Genomic DNA, 19,953 nt, shown 5'->3' with positions numbered 1-19,953 from the left:
CATTGGTTTTACTTGTATAAAAAGAAAAAAAAAATGTATAAACCACTTGTAAACCTGCAGATTAGGAGCAAAGTGTTCGGTAAGGGATAATCAGATCTGATGGAGCTTGGTCATTTAGGATTTTATATGTGAGAATGAGGATTTTAAACTGTTAAAGAACGACAAACAGCAGAAGATGGATGAATAGATTGATATTTTTAAAAAAAATTCTGTACAATCATGTGTCAACAGAGACTCTCCTGTTGCTTTGATCATTTCATGCCATCAGGCATTGTGTGGAGATGTTTTTTGTGTTGTTTTGTTTGTTCAAAACATGTATGTACTTCTTTTATTTTCCAGGAGCCCATATCCAATTTCAAAACTTCTCCTCAGAGGACAATCATGACTTTCTTGAAGTCCGTGCTGGACCACAACACAGCTCTGCTCTCATTGGTCAGTTTACGGGCTCACAGATTCCACCACCACTGATGAGCACTACGCACCTGACAATCATCCACTTCTACAGTGACCACTCACAGAACAGACCAGGATTCAGACTAACCTACCAGGGTAGGTTTCTTCCAAGATTTGTTCCAAGCTTTCAATGTGTGGTTAAGAAATGCCTCAGATTAATTTAGGGCTTTATCAGCGGTAGAGGAAGCCTGGGTTCAAAAGTAGGCTTGGTATTATTGATTATTGAGACATAGTAGTTGTTGAAATAATTTAAGAAAAAAAAAGTCCTCTGGAAAGCTTAGAATGAATTAAGAAGCTCTAACCTAGCAGCCACATTTCAAAGCTTGGCAACTCAAAGAAATGATTTATGGGATGAAAAAATGCTATGAGGTTTCAAGCTTTGATCCATGGATGAGTCATGCTAAAGACTTTAAAAACCTTGTGGCTTTTCTCTCATCATTAAAAGAGATGGATTGCCAGTAAACCCTTGCGAGAGACTGACATCATGTCCAGCAGGCTTTACTTGTAACCCTGAGTGTTTCACTTCAAAGACATGGAAGCTGCATTATGGGCCTGTTTGCCAGGATAAGTAGAACAAGGCTTACTTACACCTAAGCTAATGCACATTTATGCACACATCTTAATTTCTTCCTTTTTCTCTGGAACAGTAAGTGCCTTAATACTGTAGCTTCTGTCATCCTCCGCCTACTTTATATGTTTGGGGAATGCCAAAATCATTCCACACAATGAGTTTCACCTAAAAACACCTGACAGCAATATTCCTTTGGCAGGAGGTTACAACACATGCAGAAGCTCCTCATTATGAACTGAGCAAAGTGTACCTTCATTTCAGTGCCATTCTACATCACATGCAATCTCAGGTGTTCAAAGCTTAAGAGGTCATGAGACCGCATATCTGTGTGCACACCTGTGCAGCCGTAGCTGGATAAGTGCTCAAGCCAAAAATGTGACAATAAACACACTGGTAAAATGTACTCATACTCTACAATTTGAACACAAGTGTGACACAGAAAAGCTTAAGGGAGCTCTGATTCCAGTTTTGGCAATGGCACTCTGACATTGCTTTGCCTTTAACTGCTCTTTTCTACACATAAATAAGTTAAGTTTTTCTTGGAGTTAGTTTTAGACAAATCATTGGTTGTGATGTATCTTTTCTGTTCTGCTATTAAGACCAATTAATCTAGCCTACGTGTATGCAAACGTAATTAAGTGCTTTTTGGATTTTTTTTTTTAACAGATTTTGTTTTTATTTCCCACCATCCATATAGTTCAGAGTGTTTTTATTTGTTTTTATTTATTTTAATTTTTTTATTTTATGGATTTTGTATAGCTCTTACTTAGTTTTACACACAGTTGTTAGTTGTACTGGAAATCATCTTGGAAAACCGGTGTTTGGATGGCGTTCTCTAACTTTTCAATTTCTTCTTCACAAACAGCACGTTATTCACATTATCACAGTTGACACCCTCTCTGTAGTTGAAGGGAACTGCTTTTTATTTCTAGTGCCAAGGAAGAGCAGGTGTGCTTTTTAATGCCAATTGTCTGACAAAGCATAAGATGTCCAGGTATTTATTGATATAGAATGAGACCAATAACAAACAAGGAGCAAGACAATACTAGAGAGAAGTTTCAACAATACCATTACAAAACTGGAACTACTTTGGAATAACACTACTTTGCACACACTAAAGTCAAAGATAAAATGTGCCTGTGATTTATACATGCAATATGTCCAGGAATAAATACTTTGAATGGAAAAAGAATGGACTTATTTCTTAACATTTGCACAGCAAGCTTTGTAGATCAACTGCAATACGCCAACTTATTACTTGTAATAAAAAAAGTTGCACATACAATTAACGCTTCTTATCTGGAATTTTTGAATATCAAAGTGTATACTTTTTCAAGCCGTATGTATTACATTAAAAAAATATCTAGTCAGTTCTATTGTCCTAATAAATATTGCACATAGTATTAATCATATATATATATAATTTGATTGCAAAGTATATGAGTCACAGATATATAGTCTGTTTAATTCAGTAATTACCTAATTTAATATTCTATAATGTATTACTGAACACATAGCTGTTTTTAAGTTGCAATTAAAGAGAGTCATCTAATTTATTGAAATTTTAGACCATTAAAACTAAAAGTATAGTTACTTTGCTTTACGAATAGTACTTATGAGAGCAGTAACTGAGTGACTAACTAATTTACATTTTGGGAAAATAACGCAAACTATTTAATTTTTTAAAGTAAGTCAGTTTACGCTACTAAATATAATTAGACCGAAACAAGCCATTTGTTCCTTCCTAAGTTTTAGATCATGTTGACATCATCTTTTCTATGATCCAGCTTAACAGATTTTACGGTATAACTGCTGCACAGCACTGAAGACTGTGTTTAAGCTGACCTTGTGTGAGCTCTTTTTAAGTGCTGTTAGGTGCTGCTTGTTCTGTCACATTTTGTGGTAGCAAGGACTTCAATGTCAACCACCTCTTTTTACAATAAAAGGCACACTTAATGGAGGGTATTGGCTTCCAATGCCATACAGAGAGAAATGCACCGTTGTGGGCCTGTGGTTGCTGACATTTCTCTAACCAAGTGCCAACATGCTGTGCATAAGATAGAAAATACTTGCTTCTCTCATTTCTTGTCTATCTTAATACATTTCTTGAAATATGGTTCTTTCATGTATTTGCTCAGGTTAGCATTTATCATTTCCTGCTAGTTATGGATATGGTAGGAAATTCTGAGTTTAGTGATGCTGTACATGTACATAAAAATAATACTTTGAAGTTTTTTTCCCTCTATCGTTACATTGCAGGGATGTCCTATCCCATCAACGACCCCCTTTGTCTCACTTTGATGTTTAAGTTAGTATTTAAATCAGATTTATCCTCTGAATAAAACGAATCACAAAAAGTAATTTAGGGTTACCCTTCCTTTAAAAGTCCGGTCTTTACCTAATTACTGTATAAAACACTTAAAATGTTCTATGTTTTTCTCCCAATACTTGGACATTTTGCATGGACATTTTACTTTTAGCTGAAGATAGCGCTGAAATGCTACAGCAAACCTCAGCCACAAGAGAACACACACTTCGACCTGTCTGTGGACACAGGCCATTGTGAAAGAGATGTCCAACTACTAGCAAAATAAACAAAACTACTATCTGATATTCTTCCCATAAAATTGTAAAGGCTAGAAATCTCCTAAAGTCAGTATTCCATTATAAATAGAAACATCATATTTACTCAAAAGTTGAACATAATTAAATTGTACAACATTGGAAAACTTAATAATTGACAATCATATTCTTAAATACATACAAAGCTACAAAAAATAAAATAAATCATTACAAGCATGGAAGGTTTTCATGGAACTAACCCCTGTCTTTTAGAAGTTCAGTCAATATAAACCAGCATTGGAAAACCCACTTTTTTGAGAGAATAGGTCTTGCAAAACATGGTTACCACATTTGGTGCTTGTACCACCAAGCAAAATAAATGTTTCAGTAACCTCCTATGCTATGAATATGACAACCATATCCTCTTACTCTATACTCAGCTATACAGAATGGCCTAAGTGTCTTAGGTCCTGCCCCCTACAAACAGCCTCCCATTTACCGCACTCCCACAAGAGGACATTCCTTGGTGAAATACTGTATGAGTAACTAATATGTGTATGCTTACCTTGGCTATCTGAACAAAAAAGAGATGATTTAAAGCACATTGTTACAATATTAATGGTAACTTTTCTTTCTTTGGGTTTTTGTGTCTTTAGCTTATCAGCTTCAGAACTGCCAGGATCCTTCTCCATTTCCGAATGGGGACATTATCAAGAGTGACTACAGTGCTGGACAGTCAATTACTTTTCAGTGCTACTCTGGTTATGTCTTGATTGGACACAAGGTGCTAACATGCCTCCATGGGACAAATCGAAAATGGAATCATCCATTTCCTCGATGTGAGGGTAAGACATACCATTTAAATCTTTTATATACAGTATATAGTAAATCTGTCTTTGCTAGTTGTTCTTTAATAAAGAGAGAATCAACATTGTCTGTGTTACTGGGTCATTTCTAAGCAAGAATTCAGTTTCAGCAGTCCATATTGCTCATATTATGTGAAACTACAAATTGTTCAATGTGTCATTTGCTCCTTTTTCTTCATAAAAAATGTATTAACATCTAAAGTCCCCGTCACACCTTGACAATTTAGACACTGTATGCCAGACATATGAAAGATCTGGTAAAAAGCTGGCATAAGTTGGATAAGTTATGGGTACATTTTGTATAAGTTATGACCATGATGAAACGCACTGACACACCTCAACACACAGTGACATATGCCAGCGTATGCCATACATGGGGCATAAGTTACAGGTATTTGATCTTTGACTTACATTAAGTGTAAGTTACTCATAAGTCGTAATGTCTAGCTTATCCAAAACCTATCAGTAACTTATGCATAACTTATCAAGAACCTATCTCCAACACAAATCAATGTATTTGACATGTTCCAGCGGACCGCTGAACATGCATCTAACTTACAGGGTGTTCACAGGAGGAAACAGTCAGTGCTCCACCAGACTTCACCCGATCATAGGGTGAAAGCGAAGGTGCGTGTGATGGATCCTCCCTGCGTTTACGGCCACAACCACGACAAACAAACTTCTTAGCAGACATGATGCTTACTCTGCTGTAAACCCTCTTTCTTTCTTTTCCTTTTTATTTAGTCTTTTCTTTTATTTTGGCAGGCGGTAAACAGCAGCTAGGTCAATACTGTGATCAAAGCAATCTTTTTATGCAGGCTGGGCACCTACTGGCTTGTGACATTTCATGGGCATTAGGCTGCCGTGCATTATGCATAAGTTAGGCTGTCGTTGGATGTACACTCTGGACTCGTTTTGAATACTCTGTGTATATGCCCAAAATTGAAAAAGTACATAGAAAGTTCAGCGTATGCCAGTGTTTTAGAATATTCTTGGACTTCAGGCATACACTGTCTGAATCATCAAGGTGTGACAGGGGCTTAAGGTTTTAACATCAGTGTAATTTTGTGGGTTCCTTTGTGTTCCTCTTCAAACGGGCTGTAATTTATTTCCTTGGTTAGTCCACCTTGTTTGAAAGTGTTTATTCTCATCAAAACTCAGGTCTGCTCTAAATAAGGAAGCTCAGCTTCACCTGGAATGAGGGTCTCAGTTTATTTCATGATCTTTCTTATGGAAAGACTTTTTAACTGAATATAATTTAGTTAGTCCTAAATTATGTTTTTTAAACCTTCCAAAGTCCACTATAGAAATATATATGGAGACATATTTGATTTGAGACTATAGAGTATTCATTTGTTATGAGGTTGGTTATTTTCTGGTACAGTTTTTTTTAACCCAGATGAGACACACTTCCCTTCGCTGTAATGGCACCTCTCCTTGATTTGGGTGCTGCCCATTTCATTGCATCATCTCTAAGCTGCTATAGCATGGCAGGAAAGCACCGGTTTTGGGCCTGATAACATACCCTTGTACTCTTATTTGTAAATGTCCTATGATACTAAAGGACTGTGGTGTCTGTGGTGTAATAAAGATGGAATAAAGTGAATAAAATGCATAAGAGACAGGGAGAGGAGCCTCGGGAGCAGCAGCAGTAGTAGTCAGACACACTGCTTTATAACAGGGTGACTTTAAGACCAGTGCGGCTGCAGTCCTGATCTATTGCTGGCCTAACAAAAAAAGCCAATTACACTCACACTGCTGTGCCCTGCCTTGCCCACCTGTGGATCCAGCTAAGGAAAGGGCACTCTTGAGAAAAGAGCTTAACATCTGCTCATACCTTTTGGCTCATGATATTAAGGAACTTGATACTGAGATATCTGCAGCATCATGCCAAACTCTCTTTTTGGGGAATTCCATTCAGCAGCGTGGCCTCACTAACTGGAAGCATGCTGGAACAAGACAAGATTGAGTGTACACATACATTTTACTGATTTGGGTGTCTTGGGGCAACCCACCACTGCCACGTGTGAGCCTGGCATAAGAGGCTAGAATGTTAAAGTGAGGCTATGTCAAAGATGTGCGGATACTGTATTTCCAAGTTCATGCTGGAGAAAGAAAAATCATTCTGTATTTTCAAATGAACCCTCTGATTTAGCTTAGCATCGAGACTCTCTCTGTAAGGTCCGCTAGATCAAAAGCTTTGAAAGCACTGCTCAAAGCATGCTTACTCCTGATGAAAGAGGACCCCATGTTATGTTTGGCAAAGTTGTAAAGAGAAAGAGAAATTGATTTCAGCTGAACGCGATTCAAAGTAAAGTCCTCCTTTTTCTGCTTAGAATATAAGATAATATGATCAAAATGTGTCAATATGACTAACCTTTGTTTAGTATTTGGATTGTAACTTGTTATCAGCTAGTACTGAATGCCAGTATTGTACTCATAGTTTGGTAAGAAAATTGTGGCATTGGTGCATTCCTGCTGAAAACATAGTATCATGGCACTTTGCCGATTGGCTGAACCAGGTTTAAACCACTCACAGCAAAAGAAAAAAAAAAAAAAAAACTGTTGCTGTCACTGTGCAGGGTATATTTTATTAGAGTACTTGTCTAAACTCAGATAAGTACATTTTGCATGATATATTCCCAGCCATAAATAATTTCCTGATGAAAAAAAAAAACAATACAGGTAACCAGAATTAGGTTTTACCTATTCCCGGTGAATATTTCAGCTATCTCAAATTCCACTCCTAGGTTCTTTCTTTCATGTGTATTGGATCAATTTTTTCTTCAGTCTAAAACAATTTTATGATCGATCTATTCATGCATTCTATCGAGTTGAACGTGCAGTATCAGATCATTCCAGCTTATTTTAACCCTGCTGGCATGGTTCATCTGTGGTCATGCAGAATGTGCACCCAGGTGGTGGGCATGACCTAACAGGATGCTGCTGCACGGCTGATACCGCTTAGCTTGTCTAACAGTTTACAGCACAATGATGCATTTTAAATGTCTGGCAGACCACCCGCTAACTTTTTTATTCTGTCTCGTCTCGTCAACGAAAACTCACCCATGAGTTGCCATGTTTTATTCATCAAAGCTCCATGTTTATTTTGTCAGTTTTCATTATCTTCATTAAAAAAAGGAGCGTCAAAAAAATAATTTCGTCATGTCTCCATTGACGAAAACAACACTGATTTATACCTGTGCCCATACCTGTAAAAAATATATATATATATTTTTTTCTATCCGTTGCTAATTGTAATCTACACACAAAACCTGCAGCCACACACTAAAGTAAACTTTTTCATATAATGTGTAAAAGTGAAGATGAAATGCTGATTTTCACTAACTAGTAACCCTCCTCAGGACAAGGCTTTCAGATCATGTTTGTCAACATTTACAAATAAGGTCAGTGGCAACAGGCAGCATAATCAAATTGAAAACAACTCGATGATGTGTTGACCGACTCTTGCTGTGGTCATGCAAGAATCACCCAAAGAATGCTCTTGAAGTCCACCAAGATACTGCATACTCTTGCAACTCCTTGATAATAAATATCCTGTACACTGTTTCCTACAATGGACCAGATTCCTGGCAATTGCTACTTTATGATCTGAGGTAAGGGAAGAAATCATAGAATCCTCTCCAACACCTGAAAGTGGGGATGCACAATTCCAGTCCTCAAGAGTTACCATTTTGGAACCTTTAAATACTTCACTTCTCCAAAATACTCAAATCTAACTGTATAGGTGGTCACATAGTTTTAAGGACCTGTTATTTCAGAAGGAGGGCAGGAAGGAAACTGTCAATGAAGGGATATAGATCCAAACAAGTATTAAATATATGAAATATGTTGACTTTAATCTGTATCATGAAAATATTTGGGTTTTTGACAGAAACTCAAGATATGCTTTCAATCAAAGCCATATATTTTAAAGGGGAAAAAAGGTTTCTTCATCCTACTACCCTGTACAAGTGATGGAAGCTAGGCAGTATTTAGGTATATAACTTAGAACCACACAGCCCATGATATTACTGCTTGCTCTTCACCAAGTTGAGTGTTAGTTTATGTAATTATGTATTAGGCCAATGGTGGGCAATTCCACTGCCTGAGGACGGGTATCCTGCAACTTTTATATTTGTCCTTGGTCCAACACATCTAAATCAAACACCTCAGAATCTGCTGTGTGTAGTTTCAGAGCCATTTGGGATGGTGTTTCTTGTCACAAAGAGCCATTTAAACGATTCATCATATTTCTAACCTCCTGCAGTGTAAGAGTAAATCTGTCCATTTATGTTTTTTTTTTACCAGGTCTATCCTGTTATGCAAGATTGAAATTTTTCAAGCTGACTGTCAGTCTACTGTTTCTTACAGCTCCTTGTGGATATAATGTGACAGCTGAGAATGGGACCATCTATTCACCTCAGTACCCCAATGAATACCCTAACTCCCAAGACTGCAACTGGCTCATCAGCGTTCCCCATGGCCACGGGGTTTACATCAACTTTACTTTACTGCAGACTGAGCCCGTCACAGATTATATTGCTGTCTGGTAAGTCTTGCAAATTTTCTACTAATTCACAGTGTTCACTGACAGACTTAAAAACCAAAAAGGCAGGTGTATATAACAGGTGTATATACTGAATGTATCATATAGTTTTTTTGCTCTTTTAAATGTATTTATTCTTTACTAGTGTTTACGGTTATTGTAAAGGAAAGTGATATTTTCTTTCAACGCATGCCTTTCTGAGAAATTGTCTTGGCTTTACAAATGCATGCACAATAATTTTTTACATTCTGAAACATTTTAGTCTACAGTGACATGATTTAGAAGAGTTTAAATCTGTAGACTCTGTAAGAACAAGTGTAGGGCCTCCTCCCTTCTACTGTAACAATGGGATTCAGTGTGGAGGTAAGAGTGTAATACAACAAGTGCAAGAGTAATGCATTTACAATGGGAACCCCTGACCAATTCAATCTAAGTCAGCACTATGCCCAGATGTAGGCCTAGAGAGGATTTGGAAACTCTGGAAGTAATGATGAGAGTCAGTGGGGTTTGGGGAATTTAATAAACGGAGCATCAGAGGTGGATTCACAAATAGAGAAAGACTCAACTGGATCTGACATGTTTGGAGAGTGACCTGGCTATGCATCATGTATTCTGTCAAAATTAAGATGAGCATTAGATTTATCAGAAAGGAAATTACAATTGAGCCCGAGTTGTTAGTTTATTTTTAGATGCATGTGCAGGTCCTTGGCTTTTATTTTCAGGTTCAAGCATTGAGCTCTGGGGAATAAGTAGCTGAAGGTATGAGAGGAAGCAAATTATCCACACTTTGTGGCTTCTAGTTTTTCAATCTGGCCAGCTCACAGAACCTTGAATTTAGCAATAGAGAGGCTCTGTACTGAGTTATTTTGCTGCTGCAAATTGATTCTGATGATTGATGTGTTTTTGGTACATTTCATTTGAAACTAAATTATGAAATTGCATACATATATGGACGCCATCAAAAGAGCCCAGTAATAGGTGATGAGAACACAAATGATGGCTCAGTTCTGCTGTATTTCATGAATATATTTGGAAGTAACTGGGTGCTGACACTTGTGAGAGGAGAGCTTTTTCAGCGCCAGATACCATCATCATCTACCTTCCATGAACTAAGACAGATTTAGAGTGTGGGGAAAATGTCTCCTGCAAATGCAATTATTTCCGTCTACACAGAATCACCCGTATACGTCACAGTAGAGTTATATATTATTTTACTCACTTTTGATTTTCAGAATATTATCTTCTCGATAAAACAAATGTGCTTTTTTTGTATTTTCTTCTCAATAACGATGGATTCTTTAATGAAAATTGTTTTGATTAAATGTATCAGGAGTAAATGTTTCATCTAGTCACACAATATTTTTACTAAGATCAACTGTAATCACAGCCTTATTATAGTTTGATATTTTGCAGAAAGGCTTCCAGGTACAGGTACACAGCTTGGGTGAATAAATATGTCATATGTTAGCTTTTGAGAAAATTAAAAATTTATTCACACCATCAGTTATTTATAATGTTAAGTCTTTAGTGGTTTTATCTTGAAATATGTTAGGTATGGTACAATAAAGGACAATTGCTTTTCACACAAAAAATAAATAAAAAATTGTATCTATTTGATAAAAAGGCTGAGTAGATCATTTAAAATTTTATCTGCCTGTGCATACAACCAGATACAGTATAAGTAAAGCTGAGCTAAGGATTCTAACAAATTGAATTGTAAAGGCACACACTTTCACATTTGTCTCTGCATAGATGGTTACATTTGGTTGTGCTTTATTATATCATATATACACCACAGTGATGTGTCTCTGGCTTGTTTTCCTCAGGTTGTTATGTGACAGCATGTGCATTCAAATGTGAGTGTCTGCTACCAAATTGTTTCAGTGGTTCTCCACCAGTTGCATTTGGATCTTTGCCTAATGTCAGTGAAATATTCCACAGTAGGCAGTAAATCCATCTCCTAACAAATAAAACAAAATTTGTCAAAGGCAACATTTATTCTCATAGTTTTACAGATATACTCATCTAAATATACTAATCTTTATTTTAGCAGTTTTCCAGGATATTTTAGTCTTTCCTCCGTTACACAAACTAAGAACAAGGCATTATTTCTTCCTGATACAGCCTTCTGTTGTTAAGAATGAACTGGATAACCCAAAAATTTAGCCAGAAAATGATAGTTACACTTAAAGGTTTGTTGTAAAGAATGTAATAATGTCAGGCAACACAGGCAGATGACAGCTGTGCAGGCGATGATTTCTGAACAGGGTGAGATAGTTAATCTAGCTGGTAGCAGTAACCAGAACAGGCACAACAGTCTAATGGACAAGGCAGAAATCAAAAGCCATAATAACCCAAGGCAGGGGTGGGCAATATGCCACTTCCTGAGGCTTGGTATCATCCAAAATTTAGATCTATCTATGATTTAGAAGAATTTGGAGAAATTAACTACATATTGAGGAGGTAATTTAAAGCCATTCAGGTGTCCGAAGAGGGCAACACAAACAGGGAATCCAAAAGAGACAGAAGAGTCAGACAAGAAATGGAACTGAATAGTAAACATGGCAAGGAGATGCTCTGTTGCTGACTGGGAGGGACAATTTGGCTAAAATGGGCAGGAGAACAGGTGCAGGAAAGAGCTCAATTGAGGTGGTGTTGGGAGCAGCTTGCATGTGCATGAGATGAGTGTGATAATGAAGCCATTCAGTCCAAATAGCAGGTTGCATAACATATATTGATATATCGTAAAAATAAGAAAAGTTTTACAAAACAATATATCACCCCAAAGTTATCTTATTCTCATGTGACATTTTACTTTTTGCATTGTAGTCTAAAATAAGTTATATTTTTTTGAACGACTAAATTCCTTATGTTATTTTGCTGCGCAAATATAAAACTAGCAATTTCTATTGTGCATGATTCTGATAATCCTTATAACTCTGAGAACCTTTCCATCAGGCATAAAAATCTCTGCAATATCTGTACATTTATGATGGTACAAAATAAAGCCACTCCAATCTGATTTGACTCTCCTCCAAAGCAACACAATTGCAGATGTTCATGATTTTAAATGAGCTCTAACACCTACAGAAGACTTTGAATTATTGAAGAGCCAAGAGATCCCAGGCAATCCTAGTGAATTAAAATTTTAAACCCCCGTTTAATCCAATGGTGTGTTCATTGAAGTCTAAAAGTGGTCATTTAGAAACCATAGAAAAGTAACCTTTTAGCAATATTCAATATTTAATGAGCAAAGTAAAGCCTTTATTTTGTCGACATTGTTCAGCAAATTTTCTTGAAGATGGCATGAAAAATGTATGAAAACAAAAACAAAATGGAAGCTTATTCCTTTCTGCTTTGATAACAACAATTAGATTTTTCGAAAGACTTTTTTCAATGATGCCGTTTTGTTTTTTCTCCAACCCTCTTACTAAATTTGTCTTTTGATCAAGCATATTATAAATTGATATTTATTTCACTTCTTTGCCCTTACTTTAAACCTCAGGAAAAAAGTGACATGATTTGAGCTTTGTTTTGTGTTCTAAATATGATATATAGTACCAGTTTATTTTTTAAGCAAAGTTTTGAGAAGCTTGAAAAGCCTGAAATTGTTGTCTACATTTACCAAAGTAGAAATGTAAAGAAAAAACTCAATATTAAATAAAAAGATAATAATAATAACAGAAAACTTTGAGGATCTTCTAATCCCATTCGACATGCCTCCAATGGTGGAAGCAAAGATTGTGAGTTCATTACCCAGACTTGTCAAAAACTCCAGGATGGCTATAGGGTTTCTCAGGTTTCTTAGTCTGAATCCTAAACTGTACCCTAACCACTAACCCTTAACTATCAAGTGTCACTCGCAATAAAGTCACTCACAGCTTTGGAAGGCCCCTGGATTATACGTGGGGGTATAAAAGTCAATGGGAAGGCCTCTTCCTTTTAACTGAAAAGAGAAAGTCGTTCCTTTGGCAACAAAGTGACACCCTATGTGTGTGGCTGTTGCTCTGTGGCATACTGTAGGTTAGCATAGCATCAAACATTGTTTTTTCTTAAAGATAAATCTGTCCAGCCAAATAAAACTATTTCAAAGAGGACATTCCATTTAGGGATTAATGAAGTCTTTTTTTCTTTTTCCTACCTTGTGATTTTCTGTCACTGTGTTGAAGATACTGTAAACCAGCGGAACTTACATTTGAGTGGACGTGTATCTTCCAACAATAGCTAGCCCTTACACCCGCTGCTAAATTCCAGCGAGCCAGCACTGATGTAGTGAACTCAGTTAACTGACCGTTCAGACAGTTGATCACTACTTTTCGATCTCCGTTGGTCACGTAACTCCACCTCCCCACACGGTGCCTGTGCCATCTTTGTTATTAGTCACTGGTACAGCAAGTCCCTTGATGCTTTGCGAGGAGAGCTCTTGCAAAGCAATCTGGGATATATCTGTTCATCAAGTGACAATCGATGATCACTACTTTTCAAGGTGCATTGTGGGACATTTCGAGTCCACTACTTTTTCATCCACCAGATGGTCGGACACTCATCTAAAACAAACAACAAATACATAATGCCCTATACATTGATTAGGGCGGGCGTTCAGACAGAGCCTACGTCCCCAGAAATTATTGGGGAAAAGGTGCAAGCTACCTCTCTCCGTTAAACTACAAGTGGAACTGTTTTTACAATGTCTGCTAAAACATGTATATACAACACTAACAAGGTATGGAGGATAGCCCCTCAAAATATTTCATGTATTCTTAACACTGTGCACACTAGTACTGGCATCATTGATGGACTGAAGAGAAAACTCACTGCTGTTTAATCTTACAACATGATTTACGATATGGACATTCTAAATCAGATATTAAGGACGTACTCAGTTCAGCTCTTGTCCTGATATCAACTTACATCATGACCCACTATAGAAAGATCAGGACAAGGAGCTTCAAGCTAAATTAATGAAGGGTAGATAGCCATTATGGTAGGTGGAACAATAGAGAACTCAATTACAGCAGGCTTAAAAAGGAGGCAGTGCAAAGGTGTGGAGAAGTGTAATTAAAAATTAAACCTCTGACATCTGCAGCAGGAAGCCATATGTGGGAATTGTGCCAGAGAATGTGATGTGCTCTGCATTGTTTGTATGCTGTAAATATTTTTCATCAACCTTATTTTAAATCATGTAAATAGATTTAAAAACTTTTGCTGCCATAGCTCTATATGACTTTTGCTATCTAGTTTGTGTGTTCTCGATTATTTGATTTCATATTTGTTGATATTCAGTTACTACAAATGTTCTGGTGCTTTTAAAATTAGTACTTGGTAAATTTTAAAGCAATTTATTGAGCATTTACAATGAATTTGTCTTGGTTTAAAAAAGAACGTCCATTGCCTAAACTTGGACGCTTTTGCAAGTTTAGGTGTTTTGCTTTAGATCAAAGTGCTTACAAATGCCTCTGATATGTGAATGAGCTATTTTTTTGTTTTTCCAATGCTGATGTTCTGTAAAATTGCAGATGCAATCCATAGAGTGACTCAGCTTTATCTGCTTTAATGAGTGGGGAAAAAAGAAGTTCAACATGTTTTAAGCTAGAAATTCACAATGTGATATTGTCAGATCATCTGACTAATAATCCTACTTTTAAATATTCTGAGTGGTAGACAGAGGTAGAATGAATATAATGCGTTCTTTAGTTTTTTGTTAAAAACTGTAGATACCAGAATATAAACTGGATTATTTCTTTGCCCGCAGGTTTTGACATTTTAAGTTAATTTAGGTATTATCCTCTTGTGCCGCAGCTCAGTAATAATATAGACTGATTTAATCGAGTACTGATGATCAAAGCACTCTCAGATTTACATAAGAAATAAATATACTGCCTTTTTATGAAATCTCAATGGAGTTTAATGTTAGATATTTTAGTTTTTCATAGTTTAATGCTGACAGCTCTGCAGCAGGAAAAATCATGGCTTGGATGCAGTTTTTTCCTCCTAGACAGATACTGGATCTCATGCTGTAAAAGCTCAGATTTCCACTACCCTTGATATGAATCTACAGTTTGCATGTAAACCAAGTGTCCCTGATGCTCAAAATGTGTGTGAATGCACCATTATATTCATGCAAACATAGTGATGCTGATCAGCTAAAATGATAGCCACGGACTGAAGTGGGACCACCGGTGATGACCACCATCAGAAGGCAAAACAGGGGAGTTGTATTACCCAAGGACACAACCAAAGTTACAGATTTTACTTTTGATTTTTTTCTTATATAATTCTAAATTCAAACTCCCATGGCTCATATTTTTCTGGCTTCCAAACAATTAAAATTAACCTTTGTTGTTTTACTTTAGGAATAGAAATTGGCCAAAGAAAACATGATGAAACACAGATGTTTCATGCATAACATTGTTCTCTGTGAAATTAGTCAAAATAAGTCAGTGCAAAATTTTAAAGAAGCAAGTACTTTTTCAATAACCTTCTAAACAATATTTCTGCATAGTGCAGAAGAAGCCTGCAGTTTTCATTTTACAGTGACAATTTACTTGAAGATTCTCTTTTATGATAGCTTTTCAGTGTATAATTTAGTCTGGGGGCCCTTCATAGAGGTACTTACTCTTTAGTTGACGTCCTCATTTCTCAAACACCTGTTGTTATGTTGATCTGACAAATTCTGTGAATTCTGCTTTGTTGTATTGTAAAGTCCTGTCTATTAGTCATTTTAAAAATCTCAGCTCCAGGTCAGCAGGTGAGTATGATCCCGTAGTCTGTGAAAGTTGTGTAGCGTTTTCCTAGCACTGTAAACATTTTTCTGAATGTAAAAAATCATGGAAGCTGTACAAAAAATTTCCAAACACTTTAATTAGTTTGGAATTATACTGTCCTTTGCGAATCCTTGCTACTCGTACAGATTTTCTGGAATTTGGTTCTTCACAGGGTTACCTGATATAAAGGAGCTATTAGCATTTTAATAAAATCTCTATATGTATTGCAATTTGACTATTTGACTCTTAGACTATTTGAGCTAACAAGTTCTTGTCTTGCTACAGTAACAGTAATGTTTACTATAAAAATGTACATACAGTAATCTGAATATTAAGTCAATGATGGTTGGATCACACAGTTTATTTAATTATTATTCACATTAAGGACTTTTACATTAAATCTAATTTATATGCCTTTGAATATTTCACATTTCTTCCAATTTGAGTTTAATCAGTTTTCTTACCTCCTGTGTTTTCATTTTTTAAGGGATGGCCCTGATACTTCAAGCCCTCAGCTGGGAGTCTTCAGTGGCAACACAGCTCTTGAGTCAGCCTATAGTTCTAGCTCAAAGGTCCTGATCCGTTTTCACTCTGATTTCTCCACTGGAGGATTCTTCATCCTTAACTTTCATGGTAACTCAATACTTCAAAATGTTAATATGAGGCTTTAATATTATGTTTTGATCTACATTATTTCCCTGTCTGCCTAACTCTCTACCCATCTGTAGAAGCGCTGAACTAGATAAAGCTTATTGATTTGCTTGATAGTCCCTTGGCAGTACATTTATTGTTACAGTTTAAAAGTCAGTTTTAAAATCATGTAGATTCTGTGCACATAGTGGACACTCTTTTAATTAAACAATGCCTTTAAGTTTTAAGAAAACACTGCAAACTCTCGTCACCTGTCTTCAATTAAGATGATGTTTTGCAGCTTCTATGTCAGCTTGTACAGGTAAAAACACATATGTTGTTTCTCTTTTGTTGGGAAAATTTCAAATTAGGAACTTTTCTTTCAATAGTTACTGACATATGGGTACAATGAGTTAAATGAGCAAATTGTCCTTGTGTAAATCCAAACCCCTTATCTGACTGTTGTGCATTTCCCTGCTATTTTGTATAACTTTATATTCAGTCATACTTGATTTACTTTTTTCCCCTCCTTCTATTTTCAGCCTACCGACTGAAGAAATGCCCACCTCCTCCCATTGTGGAGAACGCAGACATTATCTATGAGGATGAAGACTTTCACATAGGTAGTGGTCCTGAATAATGTTTCTTTTTAATATCATGTTAGATTAACTTACATTTCTCTGAGAAAACCATGTCGTGTGAAACATATATTAAAAAAATACTTTAGATTTTTGTTAATGAAATTGTGCTTTACAATTTTCAAATTAAACACTATAAAAAATATATATATATATATATATATATATATTATAATTCAAGTCAAATATTTTACACATCAAGCTTTTGAATTGCAGTTCTGAAGATTACTATAGTACTTTATAAACAGGGAGCACAATCTAGAAAATAAGTGTTTGACTCGTTTAAGGAAATGCAAGGGCAATAACATTGTTATCATTGCATGTTCCTCATTTAAATTTGGATATTCAAAAGGGAAAACTCTCCTTAATATACAATTTTTGTTTTTCAATTCTACAACAGAAAGACAAAATCCAGTTGGCCGCTGAAAGGGAAACATGATTGTAAATTTCAGCATCTGATTATCTAAACCAGACTTCTTCAACACTTGTCCTCAAAGCCAAGAGCCCTGCAACTTTTAGTTGTTTCCCTATCTCTACACACTCGACTTAAACAGCTTGGTAATTAACAGGCCGCTGTAGCCCTTGGAGCCTGCTGAGGAGAAAATGCAATGATTTGATTCAGGTGCACTGAAGCAGATACTCAGCTTAAACATGCAGGACAGTGGACCCTGAGCACCATGGTCGAAAGCCTCTGATCTAGACCATCCTCCTATTTTTCTTACCAAATTGTTTATAGATATTCAGCAAGAAATACTTTTATGGGTGTTATAAACATTAAATTAATGACATAATTCAGTGTAAACCAGATGTCAATTTTGATCAGCTCCATGACAAAAGTTAATTGGGCTAAACAGTGTTGCTAAGCCACCAAACAAAATTATGAAATCAAAGAAAAATCATGTTCCAAACAGCTTTAAAGCTCGAAACATCTCCTTCACTACCTTTTGATTGAATAAACCCTTCAGATGACTTATGGATTGTTTTCAACAACAAAAACTGATGTCTAGTTGGGTTTTTTTAACCAATTTTGGAGTGGCTACTGTATGTCCTGAATGACAAATTAGCAACTTTAATTATTTGATAAAAAATAAAGCTGATGAAGTTATCTTTTATTCCAAAGGCCAAATTTTTACTTTTTCTAGAGGCACCCTAAGCAGGTTTGCTCTTATGTCCTACTTATACTGAAATAATTTATGACCGCATGATAACAGTTTATCATGGGGCTAACAGTCAAACCAGCGATTTGCTTAGAACCAGAGCTTTATGCTAAGGGAGTAAGCCCATACAGAGCCTGGGGTATCACTAACAGTACTGAAAACCATTACATCAGCAATTACTTTGGCGAGGACTTTTTCTGGACCTGGATAAACGTGTTTCAACAAAATTGTGCATAACTTTAGGTTAGATACCGTTGCCTGCAAATCACACAGCGCTAAGAGCGGGCACTAGGTTTGCTTTGATCTTATACACTTATAAATTTTTAAGTCAGCTCAGGGCCAAAATAAGATTTTTTGTTTGTTTTGTTCAAACAAAGTTTTGAGCCTTGTTTCTCATTCTGTCCTGTATTCTAAAGTATTCTTAGTGCAAAAGTAAATGTACTGACAGGGTGTTCGATGGTATGCCTATGAAATGGCATTCTTGAAGTTGAGAAGTATTATCAATTAGAGATAAAATAGAAGTAGGTATTGATCAACTTAATTTTTTAAAAGTCTTTGGAATAGATAAGCACATAAAATTAACATATACAGCCTTCATTTGAGGCTATAATTTATTCAGTTTAAGAAAATGTGACAAGTGGTGTTTTTGATTAATCAAACAAAAATCAAAAGATTTTTTAAAGCATTTATAAATACTGTATTGGAACTCTGTCCTTTGGGGGGAAATATAGACATGGTGTACAAAGTATTAACCTGTTATTAATTATTATTTTGTTTTCATGCAAAGTAAAGTCAGATTTTGTTGATATTTTGGATTGTGTTGCTGTCTTTTGTCTGCAAGAGCTTAGCTGGGTAGGATGGTTCAGAAAGATAAACCTAGACTACCTTAAGCTTTATTAGCCTTTTACTATTTTGATATTTTGTACTGTATTATTCTGACTTGGAGTCTTTTGTACAATCTTCTTTTAGGGGATATTGTGAAGTATCACTGCTTACCTGGATACACATTGGTTGGAAAAGCAGAGCTAATGTGTAAACTTAATTCTCACTTGCTTTTTGAGGCCCCGCCCCCAAAATGTCAAGGTAAGATATCATATGAATAAAACTGCATAAGTATGTCAAACATGGAGCATACTGGCATGTTTATATTATCCTAATCATCACAAAAAACAAAAAGTTTCATTTCTTTAAGATTTTTGTGTGAAAACTCTGTCAGAAATTTCTCTGAATTCTTAATCATGTGCCTATAAAAAAATAATTAGCTAAAATAGCCATCCATTTGAGATAAAAGATATGAGATTTGAGATATTTTTTTATGTCCTGTTTTGCTAATATAGCTCTAGGAATGTATGTCCCAGAGGTAGATGATAGCCCAACAGATTTGCTTTCACAAGCAGACCATTGTACTTGCATATAAAAATTCTTCAGTGTGTAAAATAGTATACAATGGAAACGGAAAAGGGAGGTGAGAAAGAAAGAGGGGATAATAACTATGGGGAGACAAAGAGATGGGGACAGGAAAATGCACAGGAAAAGAGAGCAAATAAAACATGTTTTACACATTTATTTTCTAATCTCATGGACACTGGACATTATGCACTAGTGATTTGATTAATTTTGCAAAAGGGTGAGACCTTTTATAGTATATAAAAGCATAAAAAAGAATATTATCACATGATCAGGTCTGACAAACAAAGTGTGGTGACTTGGTAAATCTCTGCAATCTTTATATGAAAGATTTGCATCGATTTTTATTAGAGTTT

The 19,953-nt window shown here is 36.0% G+C and overlaps 1 protein-coding gene across 1 annotated transcript in view; it reads left to right on the top strand.

Moving 5' to 3' along the window:
* csmd1 (CUB and Sushi multiple domains 1) overlaps positions 1-19,953 on the top strand; it is a 576,851-nt gene that overhangs the window by 496,574 nt on the left and 60,324 nt on the right. The window contains exons 43-48 of the mRNA XM_015374130.1: positions 340-549; positions 4,243-4,431; positions 8,827-9,004; positions 16,253-16,398; positions 16,938-17,018; positions 19,160-19,273. Of these exons, the coding sequence (XP_015229616.1) occupies positions 340-549; positions 4,243-4,431; positions 8,827-9,004; positions 16,253-16,398; positions 16,938-17,018; positions 19,160-19,273 (918 nt within the window). The remainder of the gene's footprint in view (positions 1-339; positions 550-4,242; positions 4,432-8,826; positions 9,005-16,252; positions 16,399-16,937; positions 17,019-19,159; positions 19,274-19,953) is intronic.

This window comes from Cyprinodon variegatus, unplaced genomic scaffold, assembly GCF_000732505.1.
Source record: "Cyprinodon variegatus isolate N-32 unplaced genomic scaffold, C_variegatus-1.0 Scaffold5, whole genome shotgun sequence".
NCBI lineage: Eukaryota > Metazoa > Chordata > Actinopteri > Cyprinodontiformes > Cyprinodontidae > Cyprinodon > Cyprinodon variegatus.
This window is presented reverse-complemented; position numbering and strand designations above follow the sequence as displayed.